The following is an 18,143-nucleotide window of genomic DNA, read 5'->3' on the forward strand; positions in this document are numbered from 1 at the left end:
GGATCACAGGCCTAAAGCAGATGTCCTATGCTGACCGCCTTAAAAAACTCCAGCTATACTCTGTCGCATATCGTCTACTCCGAGGTGATCTCTGCTTAACATACAAGGCCATCTCAAACCCAGAGCTGTTGGACATGCTACACGTAAAGAAATCCCAATCCCTCAGAACCACAGACTCCAGGGATCTAAACCTTGTCATCATAATAAACACAACATGCTGGAGGAATAGGTTCCTGACCCAGAGACTCCCCAGACTCTGGAATAGACTGCCCATACATGTCAAGCAGAGCGCCTCTTTGGCCTTCTTCAAAAGGAACCTTGATGATTGGATGGGAGAAAGGAAATTCACCCCGGGGATCACGTCAGTCGCCCTGCTAGACAGGGGTCCAGGGAAGTAAATAGTGTGGGAAGAAATAACCAGGGAATTGTTATGGCTAGGCTTGTATAGGCCCTAGGGCTGATAGCCAAACTATGAACCTATGAATCTATAAACAGATTCCCGCTTCATGTCAAGCAGAGCCCCTCACTGGCCCTCTTCAAATGCAATCTGGATGATTGGAAGGGTAACTAAGTTCATCCCAGGGGTTCCACCTATGTCCCTATATCATCATCATCTTATTCTTTTGGCTGTTCCCATTAGGGGTCGCCACAGCGGATCATCTGTTTCCATTTCTTCCTGTCCTCTGCTTCTTGCTCTGCCACACCAACCACCTGCATGTCCTCTCTCACCACATCCATAAAGCTTATCTTAGGCCTTCCTCTTTTCCTGTTACCTTGTAGCTTCATTCTTAGCATCTTTTTCCCAATACACTCAGCATCCCTCCTCAGCACATGTCCAAACCAACGTAATCTTGCCTCTCTGGCTTTGTCTCCACACCTTCCAACCTGGGCTGACCCTCTAATAAACTTATTCCTAATGCTGTCCACCCTCATCACACCCAGTGCAAATCTTAACATCTTTAACACTGCCATGTCCAGCTCTAACACCTGCCTTTTTGTCAATACCACTATCTCCAACCCATATAACATAGCTGGTCTCACTACCCTCTTGTAGACCTTCCCTTTCACTCTTACTGGTACTCATCTATCACAAATCACTCCTGACACTGTTCTCCACCCACTCCATCCTGCCTGTACTCTCTTCTTCACCTCTCTTCCACATTCACCATTACTTTGAACTAGTATTTAAACTCATCCACCTTCGCCACCTCTACTCCTTGCATCCTCACCATTCCTCTATCCTCTCTCTCATTCACACATATAGTCTGTCTTAGTCCTGCTGACCTTCATTCCTCTTCTCTCTAGAGCATATCTCCATCTCTCTAGGATCTCTTCCACCTGTTCCCTACTCTCACTACAGATCACAATGTCATCTGCAAACATCACAGTCCACGGTGACTCCTGTCTGATCTCGTCTGTCAACCTGTCCATCACCATTGCAAATAAGAAAGGGCTCAGAGCTGATCCTTGATGTAATCCCACCTCCACCTTAAACGCATCCGTCACTCCCACCGCAGACCTCACCGCTGTCACACTACTCTCGTACATATTCTGTACCACTCTTACATACTTCTCTCACACTTCTGACTTCCTCATACAATACCACAACTCCTCTCTAGGCACCCTGTCATATGCTTTCTCTAAGTCTACAAAAATACAATGCAACTCCTTCTGACCTTCTCTGTACTTCTCCATCAACACTCTTAGAGCAAACATCGCATCTGTAGTACTCTTTCCCGGAATGAAACCATACTGCTGATCACTAATCATCACATCCCTTCTTAACCTAGCTTCCACTATTCTTTCCCATAACTTCATGATGTGACTGATCCATTTAATCCCTCTGTAGTTACTACAGTTCTGCACATCACCCTTATTCTTAAAAATCGGTACCAAAACACTTTTTCTCCATTCCTCAGGCATCCTCTCACTTTCCAAAATTTCATTAAACAATCTAGTTAAAAACTCCACTGCCATTTCACCTAAACACCTCCATGCTTCCAAAGGTATGTCATCTGGACCAACAGCCTTACCATTCTTCATCCTCTTCATAGTTATCCTTACTTCCTCCTTGCTAATCCATTGCACTTCATGATTCACTATCCCCATACATCTCTCCCTCTCATTCTCTTCATTCATCAACCCCTCAAAGTACTCTTTCCATCTGCTCAACACACTCTCGTTGCTTGTAAGTATGTTTCCCTCATTATCCTTTTATCACCTTTACCTGCTGCACATCTTTCCTAGCTCGGTCCCTCTGTCTAGCCAATCGGTACAGGTCCTTTTCTCCCTCCTTAGTGTCCAACCTTTCATACAACTCTTCATATGCCTTATCCTTAGCCATTGCCACCTCTCTCTTTGCCATGCACCTCATCTTCTTATACTCCTGTCTAATTTCTTCATCTCTCTGACAATCCCACTTCTTCTTTGCCAACCTCTTTCTCTGTATACTCTCCTGTACTTCCTCATTCCACCACCATGTCTCCTTGTTGTCCTTCCCCTGTCCTGCTGTCATACCAAGCACCTTTCTAGCCATCTCCCTTACTAGCTCTGCTGTAGTTACCCAGCTATTTGGTAACTCTTCACTGCCACCCAGTGCCTGGCTTAACTCTTCCCTGAACTCCACCTCACAATTATCCTTTTTCAATTTCCACCATTTGATCCTTGGTGCTGCCCTCACACTCCTCCTCCTCTTCTTGATCACCAACATCATTTTACAAACCACCATCCCATGCTGCCTAACTACACTTTCCCCGGTCACCACTTTACAGTCTCCGATCTCCTTCAAACTGGCCCTCCTACATAAGATATAATCCACTTGTGTGCATCTTCCTCCACTCTTGTTTGTCACCCTATGTTCCTCCCGCTTGTTAAAATACGTATTCACCACAGCCATGTCCATCCTTTTCACAAAATCCACTACCATCTGACCTTCTGTATTCCTTTAGCATCATACCTACCCATCACTTTCTCATCCCCTCTGTTCCCTTCACCAACATGCCCATTGAAATCTGCTCCAATCACCACTCTCTCACCCTTGGGTACAGTCAACACCACTTCATCCAACTCACTCCAAAATTTTTCTTTCTCGTCAATCGCACACCCAACTTGTGGAGCATATGCACTAACAACATTCATCATTACACCATCAATTTCCAGCTTCATAAACATCACTCTATCCGACACTCTTTTCACCTCCAAAACACTCTTAGCATACTGTTCCTTCAGGATAACTCCTACACCATTTCTCCTCCCATCCACAACATGATAAAACAATTTGAACCCACCTCCGATACACCTAGCCTTACTCCCCATCCATCTGGTCTCTTGCACAGACAATATACCAACCTTCCTTCTGGCCATCATATTGGCTAGCTCTCTCCCTATACCAGTCATACTGTCAACTTTCAAAATTCCGAACCTCACTACCACAGTCCTAGCCTTTCTCCTCTCTTCCTGCCTTTGGCCATGCCTTCCCCCTCCTCTCCTCCTTCGGCCAACAGTAGCCCAATTTCCGCCAGCATCCTGTTGGCTAACAGTACTGGTGGTGGCCATTGTTAACCCGGGCCTTGACTAATCCGGTATGTAAATATTTACTGGTGTCCACATGAATGATTTTGCCAAGTTTTACGCCAGATGCCCTTCCTGACACAACCCTTCCCATTTATCCAGGCTTGGGACCGGCGCAAAAAAACACACTGGCTTGTGCATCACCAGTGACTGGGTTTTATATATATATATATATATATATATATATATATATATATATATATATATATGTATGTATATAGGCTACCAACCCAGTGGTGTGAATCTTGCCTCTAAGATGATTGTCACTGTTGAAGTGATACCCTGACTCCGTGTTTAAAAATGGGAAAAAGGGTTGTGGATGGAGAAATGTTAAACTGAGCCTGAATATAAACATGTATTTCTTTCTTATTGCGAAATGTGTCTCTTTATTTATTTATTGCATTTGTTTACCAGGATAGTCTGACTGGGCAGGTAATCTACCCCTTTTCAGCTGAGACCAGGAAGAAAAGCTCCAGTACAGTGAGTTAAAATTTATAATAATACGTTGTTCAATGTATAGCATATATACAATGTTACAATTATTACATTACATGTGCACAAAATTAAGAGAAAATACAATTGAATATAGATCGCATTTACCAAACTGGCAAAAATACAGGGTTGAGGGCAGTCACAAGTAAAAGTTTGCCTTGCATAATGAAGACACACAAAGTCATAAAGAAAGTACCTCCAAAAATAGGTACATCACGTACAATGGTAAATCTAGCCTGAAAACGGGTATGTACCTTCAAAATAGGTGCAGATAACATGTCTGCTAATGGAAACTTTTAAGAAATTTATAGTAAACAAGGTGAATTAAAATATTCAGAACGAAGAGGCATGAACATTGTTACAAGCACTGTCAGAATTTAAAATCAAATTGGTGAATATGACGATTTAATACTAAAATATTTCAGAGGATAAAAAAGCAAAGAGCACATACTATCATGTGTGCGTCTCATGATCACGTATTATAACACTACGATAAACCTCATGTACATTCTGTTACATTTACATTCTTTTACATGTTTGGTGCTAACCCGGCTCTACTCTGTCACACGCACTTTTCCCCCTGAATTGCAGCATTCTGTCTTGGAGTTTAGGGAACTCGCTGATTCCATCATGCATGCTCTTTGTGAAAGTCATTCCCAAATACATTACAGAGTATCACTTACGGCGTTTGTCAATCAAACCATTGTTGGACTGAACTTTTGTTAATCTCCCATGTTAATATTTACAGGATGTTGTGAAATTAAATGCGCATTGCATTTATGCTGCAACTCACAAAATTTTCACAAAGTAAAACGTGTGTACAGTGTTTATCTGTGTAGCTGGCTAACGTCCTGTAAGTTTCATTGTAACTCGAGCTGCTCAACAAGCAAGTACCTTTTAATGAATTAAGACAGAGGTCATTAGACTGCAGACAAGGACTACCACTAACCTGGCTGGTTAAAGAGACTAGTTGGCGCTTTTTGTGTTGAAGAATGGTACGTTAATTATATAACATGATATTTAAATCCATATCTCTCGATCATCCAGTTTTTCGCAGAATGTCCAGATTTTTACCTCATTTTTCGGGTGTGTTCTTATAAAATGTTTTGATGGCACTCCATCGGTGCTCAAAATCATTAAATAATGACATACATTTTAGTTTCAGACACTTCATATTTTTCAGAAAAAATGCATGCTACAACCAATCTTATTAATCTAGCAACTTTCCAATTTTCTAAGAGCAACATTTAAAATCTGCCCCTGTGTGTGTGCTGTTGTCACCCATAATTTTAGGCTTTTTCCAGATTTCTTGAGCGAAGAGGTTGAGAGGTATGATTACGAGAGCATATCTCGCCACTTCTTTGCTCAAGAATGAGGAACAAAGTCAACAATGAGAGGCATAATAAGCCCCAAAACAAGGAATTTTTTTCAAATGTTGTTCTATTCTAATTCGCTTAAAAGTTAATAGAACATGTTTTTCATCAATATGCCTTTTCTGAATAAATAGCATTATTAAACTCTAATGCCTGATGTTATTGACTGGCCTTGGTACTCAGTGATTTACCAGAAAATCAAAAAGTTTGGGAGGGGAGGTTGAAAATCAAAAAGTCTGGGAGGGGTGAGGTATTCAAAAGCAGGGATAGTTGAGAGATATGGATGAGAGTGCAGCAATTCCTGCAGTTTGTATTGAAAGGAGTACATTTTTCTGAGCATTTCTCTCAGAAACATGCCCCACACCCTTATTACTCAAGTCAGAAAAGTGTGCAGTGCAGCAACGAAGTAGGTCTCATTCCAATATCTATCACAAACATCAGGGTTTAGTGAGAGCACTGTGTCTTCAAATGTATAAACCAAATGGCCGTGATATATGTATGTCTGTACACAATACAATTAGCTTAGATATATGAATGAGCGTTTGCAATAATCTTTTCTAGCTGGAAGGAGTAAACAATAAGTGATGTAGCAGTGGCATTTGGAAGGGGGGGTGTATATGCATAGACAGACAGATAGATAGATAGATAGATAGATAGATAGATAGATAGATAGATACTGTTGATTCAGTTCTACACAGCAGTTATTAAGTCTGTTCTCAGCTCACATTAACAGTTTGGTTTGGATCTCTGTCTATTAGGTTACATCGAATAGTCAGGACTGCCGAAAATATCATTGGTGCTTGCCCTCCTTAAAGGACCTGTACTATTCCAGAGTCATGAAAAGGGCAGGACAGATCATCACCCACCCTTCACATCCAGGCCACCATCTTTTTGAACTATTACCATCAGCCAGGAGTTGTAGATTAATATGCACCAAAACAAGCAGATATAAAACAGTTTTTTTCCCATAGACCATCAAGTTCATAAAGGGTTAATTCAGTTTATTAGATTGGAGTATTTTTTTCCCAAGCCTCCGAAGATTCTGCAGTATAGTTTACATATTGTTAATACTTGTTTCTTTCAGAGTTTATTTCAGTATTTCTTGCACTAAGTTACACTTTACACCTTGTATGTATATTTATGTGTATATTTACTTTTTTGTCTTGTTCCTAATAGTTGTATGTATGTAATTTATGTAATTCATACTTGGAGAGTCACTGAAACCAGAGTCAAATTCCTTGTATGCGTACATATTTGGGCAATAAATATGGTATCAGGAACACACATTTATATATATAAATATATATATATATATATATATATATATATATGTGTGTGTGTGTGTGTGTGTGTGTGTGTGTGTGTGTGCGCACACACACACACACACGTGTGTGTGTGAGTGCGTATATATTTTTTAAATATGTATACCCACACATATATAGAGAGAGAGAGAGAGAGAGATGCCCACACATGTGTATGTATATAGTTAGGTAAAACATATAAACTATGAGGTACAAATTGGGAGAATTTAAGTAAACGACACTGTAAGGCTACAAAGACAAACAAAATAGCTCGGTTACGGGTGTTGAGTTTGAAAAAGAGAGAGAGAGAGACAGAGAGAGACAGAAAGAGAGTGCGTGCGCGCAAGGGGGTGCCTGTATTCTGACTGGCTAACAGCAGTGGCAGGGCGTGATCCACTAAGGCCCAGGAAAGGGGAGGCTAATTGATTGATAGTGAAGGCTGTAAGTGGAGGAGGGGGGATGAAAATAAGGTCTCAAATCTCAGCGCTTTGGGCAGCTGCGGGTTTCCAGTTAAGAACGTTTGTGTTTACAGCTTATGTTTTATTTTATGCCTCCAACGTGTGCTTCGTCTTTCTTTGTCCTAGTGGATTGATCATCGCTTCTATTTGCTCCTTCTTCTAGGGAGAGGATACTGGTTCAAGTCCGAGCTGGATGGATGGGTATGGGGAGAGGGGCAGGACCCACAGCCCTGGGACTCTTCCAAGTCGTCACCGTCGCTCTTTGTGTGTTTCCCGCAGGTAAGAAACAGACTTGCACATTATCTCAGTTATGTAGCGTATAATGTATACAGTATAACCTTTAGTAGCTTGCTGGCTTGCAAAGTTGGGCCGCGGTGATGTCAATGCTGGGATGAATCTAGTGAGATAAAATCTGAATGACAGAAGGACAAGGAATCCCCAGCCACACACACCTGCACCAAAAGCACATTGGTAGGGACCCTCTTGTTTACATAGCTTTCTAGTTGCTGTCGGACCAGTTCCTATACAGTGTGAATTTTAGATGGGCACTAGCGTTCATGTGAATTATGGAAAGGGTGTCTCACTTTATGTGGGTGAAATTTGGGTTGATAAGTATGACAGTAGACTTTCTACCAGGCTCCAATTAGTTCACCTGCAATACACAGCAATAAATAGTGTAGGTGTGTATATAGTTCAGATGTGCCTATATTGTGTTTTTTAAGGTCAGTTAGTCCTAGGGACGAAGTTGAACACGTTTGTGCTATTTTATGTGTGAACTGAAATTGTAATTTTCGTTTTTTGTGTGGCCTGCATAAACTGATCTCTGTTTTTGGAATGTCTGTTCCTTCTAGTTCTGTACTGTCTGTGATTATAACAGTATTGCTAAGAACAATGAACGTTTTATTCCATCTCAGTACCTGCGCATTATTTTCTCGTATGCCTTCGCAGAGATGTGGTTGTTCTTCGTTGCTCCTCGAATAGTGCATAAAAATTAGTGATCGGCGGTTTGGGGACAGTCTAGGGACTTTTAGCATTTGCTCTTGTGCAGATTTTTTACTTGTGCGAGCTCGCGTCCCCTCCCCTTGTTTTTTCCTTCTCCATTCACTGTAAAAAAATAACGCAAGAGACACGGCCATAATCCAGGCAAGAAAGTCATCTGTTTCTAATGAAGCCCCACAGTTTTTCACAATGGTTTTGGCAGATCACTGTTTGCAGAATTCCAGATCACTGCTTGCAGAATTCCTTCGAGCCCCTTAGCTCTTGTTTTTGTTGGGGGAGGGAAGTGCCGGCTGGCTTCACAGAGGCAGTTTTGTTCCTTCTGCGCCTCATTCTCGACTTTGGCTCATATTGACCTTTTTGGTTTAAATTTCTCGTTTAAGTAACAGGTTCTACATTTTTCTCTCGCAACGTCCATAAAGCGTTGCAAAGAATCGTTAGCTATTTAGCTGATCGTCGGCTACCCTAGCTCATGGTGGCCATGTGTGCAAGAATAAGTAAATTGTTAAAACGTATTTGGTCGGTTTTATAGACTTGGTGTAAAGTGATAATGTAGCTTCAGTGAGAGAAATTATAATAACCACAGCTCATGTAAGAAAAACTGCACTGCATCACCATTTGTGTTTACTGTCCCTCGATAAAAGGCTTAACTTATTTTTCAGAAGCAGTACAAACAACATTTTTGTTCAAGTTTATGCTAACTGTATTTCTGAGCGTTCTCAATAAATATGATTCTTCCGTCTGGTAGATTTAGTGAGTGAGTTATGTTGTTCAGGTGAATATTTACTTCCCGCACATTTTGTTAGATTTTCCTTCGTGGTGATCGTCTGAACTGTGCACAGGGTGAACGACATAATTGTAGTTTTAAGTAAAATCATGTCTGTATTGTGTAAAGCGTTCTTTAAACTTAGTCTGATCAAATACAGTACATTTGTCAGTAAGTCAAAGTGCTGCATGCACGAAAGTGTAACAGAGTTTCCAAAATACTTACAACCTAGCGAACTCGTGAGCAAACCTGTACTTGGCTCTGTAAGTTACTGTACTTCACCGGCTAATATTTATTTCTGCAAGCCCCTGTCATCAGATTTGGGAGTGGGGCTTCTTATCCAGTTTTGGGGATTACTTGAAACGGATTCCTCCTAGCTTTAAAGAGAAATGTACGGTATTCTATATTGTAACATCACTGTCATCGTGGTGGTTGTAAATGTTTTAAGTGGGAGGGGTGTCCTTATTCTACTACTTTCCAACAGAATATAGTCATGTCAATTTCCTTGATACTAAAACTACATGATGTGAAAGTTTACAAAAAAAAAAAAAAACATAGACGGAACAAATAGTTTGCATGCATCCACTTTTTATGTTAAGTAAAAACAGTACGTTTCTGGGCAAATAACTGCCGGATAAATAGGTGTACTTTGGAATGCGCGTGTGCAGATATGCTGTTTTTTTTTTTTTTTTTTTTTGCTTAAGTGTACAGATACATTTTTCCATGTTACATTATGCAGCAAATACCTAGTTAGAGCCCAGGCTCACGAACATACCTAATGTATTTACTAATCCATGGAGATCACAGACAGAGAGTGAAGGCTGTTGACGCACTTCGAAGACTGCTTTATTATTTTTCATTTATTTATATAGTACACACACACACACACACACATATATATATATATATATATATATATATATATAAAATAATTATTATTATTGAGACCTCTTCACTAACACCTCAGTTGTATGAATTACTTTGCGTACTGCATACAGGTACCCCTTGGGTAGTTGCCGTATTTATCTTTCCACTTTTTGACAAGACAACCGGAGAGAAGAAACAACTGTATAATGTTGGAAGGTAGACTAAAACCTGAGAATATGGGTCAGGTCAGACGTTTGTGTGGAGTACCATACCGCAGTTTCTCCACATATCTTTCAAAGTTATAGTCATTGTGAATATGTATGCTGTTAACAGAGAATGTTATAATGCACAAAATTGTGTTGTGCTCTTTCCAGCAAAGGGAACTTTTGTAGCATGCGTGTGCATTGGTAACATTTGTTTTTTCTTTTGAGGCTTTGAGTATGGGTCATGTCAGGTATGTGTGAGGAGTACCATATTGCAGTTTCACCCCAGTCCGACAGAGTTGCTGTTGACCTTTGTATTGAGTGTAGTAATCAGACTGGGGGATTGGATTGAGAATCCAGACCAGTGTAAGGTGCACGGATGTACGACAGGTGTAAATGATATGTATGCATAGTTTTGAATAAGGGTTGTTGGTTATACAGATGGGGGAATTTGACCATGACACTGTGGAACATCCTTTGTTGAGGCCTGGGGATCTTTACTATCCCCTAAATAACTTAACCATCAGCTTAAGCAGCTATGATCTCCGCATAACATGTTAGCCAAAGAGTGATAGCTCAGGAGTGTCTTGGTACTTGAAGGTAGAAGAACCCACAGACTTCCTCTGGCATCAGATGCTTGTGTATTTTGAGTCTGTACTTTCTTGTCTGCCTTTTAAAATAATGTCATATTCAAATAACCAGCTCAATCTTTTTTTGTTGCCTTATTACTGTACATATTTTTTGTTTCACGCCTCTTTTTTTTCAGTTTTGTTTAAAAGTAATTTAAAAAAAAATGTCCAAAAATGAAAGCACTTTGAGTAGTACTTTAGGAACTTGGATAACTGATGCAGACAATTTTATCTGGCAGTGCTGGAGAACAAGGTGATTCATCTTTAGTTTTTATTTTTAAGTTTATTGTGAACTGAGCATGACAGACAGTTAAATGGAATGCTTACAGCCCAGAGTCAGGGGCTTACTTCAGAATCTACTATATAACCAACTCTACTACATGCCCTTTAATTACCATAACCTACTGTTTTCATCTTCCATGTTTGCTTATTAATCTTCTTCTATGTTTGTGTTTGTTGATTCTATATTTTTACTACAATGTACCTAGAAATTATTGTCAAATGTTAATGTACATTTATTCACTTGAATTTTTGAGGTGATGCAGAAAGCAGTAATGTGTAAGTTTCAGTTTGCTGTGGTGTCTATGCACAGAGTTGATGCTGGCCTTTGATGTGGTGTCTATGCACAGAGTTGATGCTAACCATTGTATTGATTGTTGGGGCTTTTTATGTTTGAACAATTTGCTTGAAAAATGTTTTAATTTCTATAGGCAGTGGTCTATGTGCCTTCAATTACGTTTCCATCCTCTGTGGCTTTCAGTCCAAAGCTAATTTTGTTGTGGTGAGTAAACAGCTCTGTGTGTGTGTGTGTGTGTGTGTGTGTGTGTGTGTGTGTAATTCCTTGTACTCTACATATAGCCAAAATGTGGAACTCCACAACCACCATTTAAAGCCTTTAAACTGCACTGCAAACGTTATTTTATAACCTCCTGGCTCTGCTCTTTCTGCACTAACGCCTGCTTATTTTTTCATTTGAAAGATATTTGTATCTGTAATTTTTTTACCTAACTTTTGATCTTACTGTAATTTTTTCTTTTTTGTAATAGTATTTTTGGCTTTTTACTGAATTGTGTACATATTTTGTAATTTCTTATTTTGTTTTCTATGTAGCTTTTCTTGCCAGTTCCCTTGGCCTCTGCTGAAAAGGGGTCACAACAAATAAAATAATTGCATTTAACTATGCAGTGTTTTTGTTTTAATTTTGTACATTACCGGTGCCTCCTCAGAAATGTGCAGGTGTACACACTGGATAGTTGAGGTACTGTTTTGGTTTTTGTTGCATCGTTCATCTGTCCTTGTTAGCATTAGTTCTCTATTCCCTAGTTTTATGTAAAGCACATTTCTGAATACATATGTGGTGAGAATTTATTAAAGTGAGTTATAACTCTTTTTTTCCATTAATATAAAAATGAAATAACATTTTTCAGTTGCCTGTTTTTCTCAGTCTGTGTAGAATTTTTAGATTTATAAGAGCTTTTCTTTAGTGTAGCCCACCAAAGGTGGAGTTTATTATTTGTGTGTAATGTTTATTAAAAAGCAAGCAAAACCGTAGGGTCAACCACTTTACACAATGGACTGAGCTGTTAAATCCTAAGGTGACTTTTTTCTTACCACACACACACACACACACACACACACACACACACACACCACTAGTCATTTTGGTTGAGGGTAGTACAGTGGGGTCAGGTTATATTCCTGTTGATTTCCTGATATCAGCACTTTTTATCTCTGGAGAAAAGAGAAGAAAAGGGATGTCAGAATTCAGTGTTGTCAACAGTCTGTGTTGATGTTTTGCGGTGGTAAAGTTTCGGTAAGCAAAATAACTGGGGAGTGGGTATCTGAGTATATTTTCTACCTGAGGTCATTCTGGGGTAAAATACTGCATTACTATTCTTCCTTTTTTTCACTTATCCTTTAGGGTATTTGCTCTTATTCCTTCCCCAGAGCTGCAGTAACATTTTAACTGTTTCCATTTTTCATTGGAATTGCACACCCAAAGCTTGCTTAATAGCTGGGGTTGTATCACCCAAGCTGTAAAGTACATAGTTTTATTAAAATAAAAATGAACCACTCTGTTTCTTGTGTTCCGTCCTTATTGATCGTATGTTTGAATACAGTGTGGTCTAGAGCAGTGTTTTTTCACCTTTTATTTTGTGGATATAGCCACTGGATGTAAATTGTAATGTGCAGAAGGGGAAGGGAATTCTGTAATGGGATTTTTATTGTTTAATACAGTAAGAAGATTATGCTGTTGTAATCTCTCAGTTTCTGAATCCTTGAGTTAAGGCCAATTAGAGTTTTATCAGATAGGCTGAATAGCTTTTGTCCTGTAAGTGGCTGTGGGGATTACATCAAATCTGAAAGTGAGAAGGGGGATGGGGAAACTGCTGTGTGCAGGCACTTTGCTTGCTTTAAAGTGACAGCTTTGTATCTGTTACAAGATAAGTATAGTATTTACACTAATACAGTGGGGTAGTTCAGTAGAAAAGCTAGACATGTTTTTATTTATTTTGAGATGCACCCTTCAGACAAGGAAAAAGGAAGTTATTTTCCCCATCAGCTACATCATCGTGCTTCGTGTTTGTAGCCAGTAGCAGAGAGGGCTACCTAGAAGTGGGGAAGTGAAGTTGGGTTATAAGCAGATATATAAAGTTGCAACTTTAGAAGTGCAAACGCATTTTGCTGTACTAAAAAGGAATGTGGAAAACTGAGCCTATGCTCCTTAATATATAAGAAGTGACTTTTGTTTGTGCAGACAAGGAAGTTAATTCAAAACACTATACAAGGCACTTCAAGAACATAAATGCAGTGCCTGTACTTTGATCAAACTATGAAACTAAGAAGCCTGTTTCTTTTTTTTTGGCGTGTTCATGTGTATGTAACATTACAAGTTTCATTGTTTTCTATATGTATTTTTAAGGTCCATCTGTATGTAGCATTCATTACAAGTGTTTTTGTTTTCAGTATGTATTTTTTATTTTAATGTATTAATCACGAAGGTCCAACTGGGTTGGAAATGCCTTTTTCAGTGACAGTCGGGTAAGAAAAGCCCCCAAAAAGTAGCAATTGGAGTACATTGTAACAAATGTACAACACAGTTGAACATATTTTCTCTGTGTCTTGATTCTGTAAACTCGGGCAGCAGTCTAACCATTTAACTTTGGGTTCTGTATTCTGTTCCTGCCCTTATGATTTAAGCAGCCTGTAATGTAGTAAGTACCATGTCGTTTTGTGGATATTGTTTCTAGTATCTTTCTAGCAGGGCCTTGCGAGCATCATCTGCTTGGGAACTTTTTTTTTTCTTTGTCAAGCGTGGGAGGGATGTCTTATTTTGAGGGGAATGTGTAACGAGTTTTAAAACTATCCAGTGCCCTTTGATACATGTGTGTAATAGTGTTAAGATTTGTGCAAGAAAGATTGGTTTCTTTACCTAGGGAGTTAAGTTTGGTGTGCTCTCCATTTGTTACAGTTCTGCATATTTCAGAATTAATTTATTTTGTTTGCCAGTATAGTCGGATGGGGAAAATTGCCCAATTTCAACAGAGTCCTGGAGAGAATGGCTACAATCCAGACATTTGATCACCTTGCATGTAAAGGGCTTGGTTGAGTGTAGTTTTAAATAAGGAAGAATGTGGACATTTAAGATCTTGGTGTGAGTAGCTTTGAAGACATCTCAAACTTCTACTGGCATCCCTTTCCATTTAGTGTCATCACAGCTTTTTCTGATGCTGTCCTGAAAGGGTTACCCGAATGAGCTCCGAGGGATGAAACGGATGTCTGATGTGAGGAGTACCTTTCACAGTCCCACTCTATGCAGACTGTGCATGTTTATCATGTTGTTGCGACTTGTGTATCTAATAGCTGCACATATTGTTGTGATTTGTGTATCTAATAATATTCAGATTGATCTTGGGACAGTTTCAGTGCCATATATTACCAGTAAAAAAATGTATGCCTCCCCCCCTGTCTTGGCTTTCCTTCATGTCAGATGTGCATTTTTTTTGCATTCTGCTTTTGCCTCAGGAATTCGCTTTCACTCCTTTGTTCTAAAACAATTGACATAAATAATTTCAATGCCATCCACATAACCCCCCCTTAAATAGGAAATGGAAATAAAATGACAGTACAATCAAAGCTGAACAGAAATTAACTGCATTTTGCGTTGGAGCTGTGCTCATCAGTGTAGCTAAACCTGCGTGCTTTAATCACCCATTCTCCAGTTTTATCTCCTTGGTAAAATTGTGTTGTGTTCCAAATTAAGTTTAGTCAGAGAGCCTGACATGTCCTGTTTCACTTCTACCCCAAACAGGGAACTTCCTTTCTTGAAGTTCCAGTATGATGTATGGCTCTCCACAACTGTCCGAGCATACCTGTCATTTAGACCTACCTTCGGCTTTTAAAACACTCTGAAAAATAGTCTGTATCTACCTGTCAGTTTTCTCCAGTTGAGGAGGGGGAGTGCAATTGCATAAAGTCTGACACCATAGAATACATGTCTGTGTATCATGGAATACACGTTTACGTGTATTATTTAAAAGGCTGTGGACACAGCCCAGTGCCTAAATGCTCACTAGCAATTTTTTTATTGAAAATACTACTGTGATTAACAAAATGTATTTAAAGTACTGTTTTAAGTATGAATTATTTCTGGACTTTGGAAAAGTAAAATGGTTATGACACTGTATGGATTGTTGGTGTTTCGGCTGACCGATGCAAGGTGATCCTGTCAGAGTTGCAGATTTAAATTGCAGAAGCTAAATACCTTTCTCTGGTTGGTGAGAGAACACTCTAGTCTTATCTGCAGAGTCACTTATCCTGTGTGACCTTAAGCAATTTGCTTTCCCTTGTATTACATTAACCTGTCATTTTTATGAAATATATGACCAAGATTACTTGTTTGTCAGATTGAGACAACACTGTTGGGGTAGTGGATATGGTTCTTTCTCACAAGGATAGAGAACTGTAATGGGTTGTGTTTATGTTTTGTACCACATCGTTCCTTGCAGTTTGGTTAGGGAGCCTTTTTGTCCCTTTAAACGGGTTGCATAAACACTCAAGGTAGCAAAAGTATTGCTTAACTTCGCAGGTCCATGCCGTGTTAATGAACCTTTGAGAAAATTGTGAGGTTGTATGATTTTTCATACCTTACAAGATAGAATGGTGGTATTGGGGTACAGGTTATTTGAAACATAAGATGAGTACATACAGGACATGGTAAAGGGGATACAGTCATACTGGCCAGAAGACACGGATGGGTCCTTGGTGCTCCAGCTCCTTTTATTGGTCTTGGGCAATTGCTTTTCCATGTATTTCATTTATGTATTAATCTGCCTTTGTCTAAAGCATTGGGCTTTAGCACTACTGATGAAAATTCTGGTTATTTTCTGTAATTCGTTGCATTACTGATGGAGGTTTGTATTGGGGGTGGGGTCTTGTTTCCAGATTTTCCCTGCATTGTCCCTCTTGTGGTTCTTATGTTTTATATTATCAGTCAGCTGTGGGCATTTTTGTCCTACAACTTGGCTTGCTTTGAGGAGAAAAATGCTTCCTGAATATTTGACAGGGTATTGGTGAAATAGTCAAAAGCGGGAATAGGATTCCATGGACTATAGATGGGTCCATTCCATGTTATTAAGGCAGTTGTCCAACAGCATTTTTATTCTGTGTTGATTGAAGAGGAAGTGAGATATTATATAGTGTTACCTAATGCTGTGTGACGTTGGTAAGCAGTTAGGGCTATTGTTGTCCTGGGGCTGATGTGTGATTTTTTGAGAAAGGGGGGTTAATAAGAAACATGGTGCTTCCTCCACATCAAGTCCTGGGTTTGTGGTTTTGCATTATGCTGTAATACTGAGGGGCAGAAGTTACTGCTGTGGTGGTGCTGCGGTAGCGTTGCCCTGTTCGATTTTCAGCTAGAGCGTCTTCTGTGTGGAGACATGCGTGAATGGGCGTACCTTCATTGAAGGTTGTGCGTCAGAGCTGGCAACTCGGCACATAAAAATCTACTGCCAATCATTAGCGGACTGGAGTTCTGCTGTGGCGACCCCTAACCGGGAAAAGCCAAAAGACACAACAAGAACAACTGAGGGGCAGAAGTTGTCTTTGGCCTGTGTTTCAGTTTAGGGCTAAAATGTGAGGGCAGGCTCCACGCTTCTTTAGTGTTCCATTTGTTGTGTAAACAGCAAGGATTGAGAAAGGTTGAACACCCAGTGATTTCAGGATGTTTCTGCAGAGGAGTTTTCATCAGCAAGTGAAACCCCCCTTTCCCCACTGCAACAATTTTACAAAATATGTTAACTGCACTTGTTAGGTTTTCTTTGGGCATATAGAAACATATAATCAGATCAAAAGGTGTGTGTGTGTGTCTGTGTGTGTGTCTGTGTGTGTGTGTGTGTGTGTCTGTGTGTGTGTCTGTGTCTGTGTGTGTGTGTGTGTGTGGGGTGTGGATACATGTTTCAACGGAGAAGAAAAGGAATGGAGATGTATTCAGGAAGGCGAGTGGCAATGGTCCAAATTGGATCCCATTGGCTTATAAGTCTGGTTTTACAGATATAGGGGTGGACAGGAATTGTTTCCTTAGCCTGCTTGCAGATTTTAAATGTGATTTTGGGTTGGGGTGATATATTCTACATATTAACTGTTACTTCTCCTGGACCCCACATGTGACAGCTGTAACTACAGTATTGCACAGCATAGTCCCATGTTACTTGCAAGTAAATAAATCGCTAGTGCTTTCACACAAAGAAATTGGCAGTAGTAAAGTGAATGCTTTCTAATTAGCACTGGCATGTCATGGTTTGTAACAGTATGTAATAGAACTTACCAGGTTCTGTATCAGAAACCCACCGTAGTGCATTTGAACCATCTCACCACCAAGCATAGGCATTGCACCCCTACACCCTCATCCCCTACCACATGGGTTACTGTACCCTGGAGTAGGTAGGATATAAAGTAGGTGATACTGTTGAGATACTGTGATGACCTTTGTTTAGAAATAGGCGCACAATGGCTCCAGCTGAAACTTAACCTAGACATGGTCCTAGCTTTCAGAACTTCTCAGAGGTAACGAATAGTGGGCCCAGCCTTGAACAAAATAATGGCAATGTTGACAGAAGGCAGGGAAAGAAAGACGTATCTATTTTTTAAAGGGTGGTGGTTCAAAATGGTAATAATTTACCAGCAAGAGCTACTGGAACCTCTGTCTAAATTAAATGCCTTCTTAGGGTACATATAGACTCTAAAGTCAAGCAGTACACATAGCTTAGAAACCTCAGTGCTCAAGCCGTGTGAAATATTTTTGTTGGCTGCACAGATAGAAGGGGTTCGAGCTTCAGCAAGAAACTGGTCCTGCTAGTTTCTTTTACAGGCAGGCTGTCACTTTCATGTAACCCCGCTGTTTACTTCACTAGCTGTTAAGTTACAGCTGTCCTTCCATTTTTTTACAAGGGTCCACATGCTGTTTTTCCTTTCCTTGGTATTTGATGG

The 18,143-nt window shown here is 39.9% G+C and overlaps 1 protein-coding gene across 1 annotated transcript in view; it reads left to right on the forward strand.

The window, feature by feature from the left end:
- The window catches only part of RGMA (repulsive guidance molecule BMP co-receptor a), a 225,250-nt gene that overhangs the window by 130,636 nt on the left and 76,471 nt on the right, over positions 1-18,143 (forward strand). The window contains exon 2 of the mRNA XM_044078330.1: positions 7,358-7,473. Coding sequence (XP_043934265.1) covers positions 7,358-7,473 — 116 coding nt within the window. The remainder of the gene's footprint in view (positions 1-7,357; positions 7,474-18,143) is intronic.

The sequence above is a fragment of the Protopterus annectens genome, chromosome 7.part0 (genome assembly GCF_019279795.1).
Source record: "Protopterus annectens isolate FY-2018-M chromosome 7.part0, PAN1.0, whole genome shotgun sequence".
Taxonomy (NCBI): Eukaryota; Metazoa; Chordata; order Ceratodontiformes; family Protopteridae; genus Protopterus; species Protopterus annectens.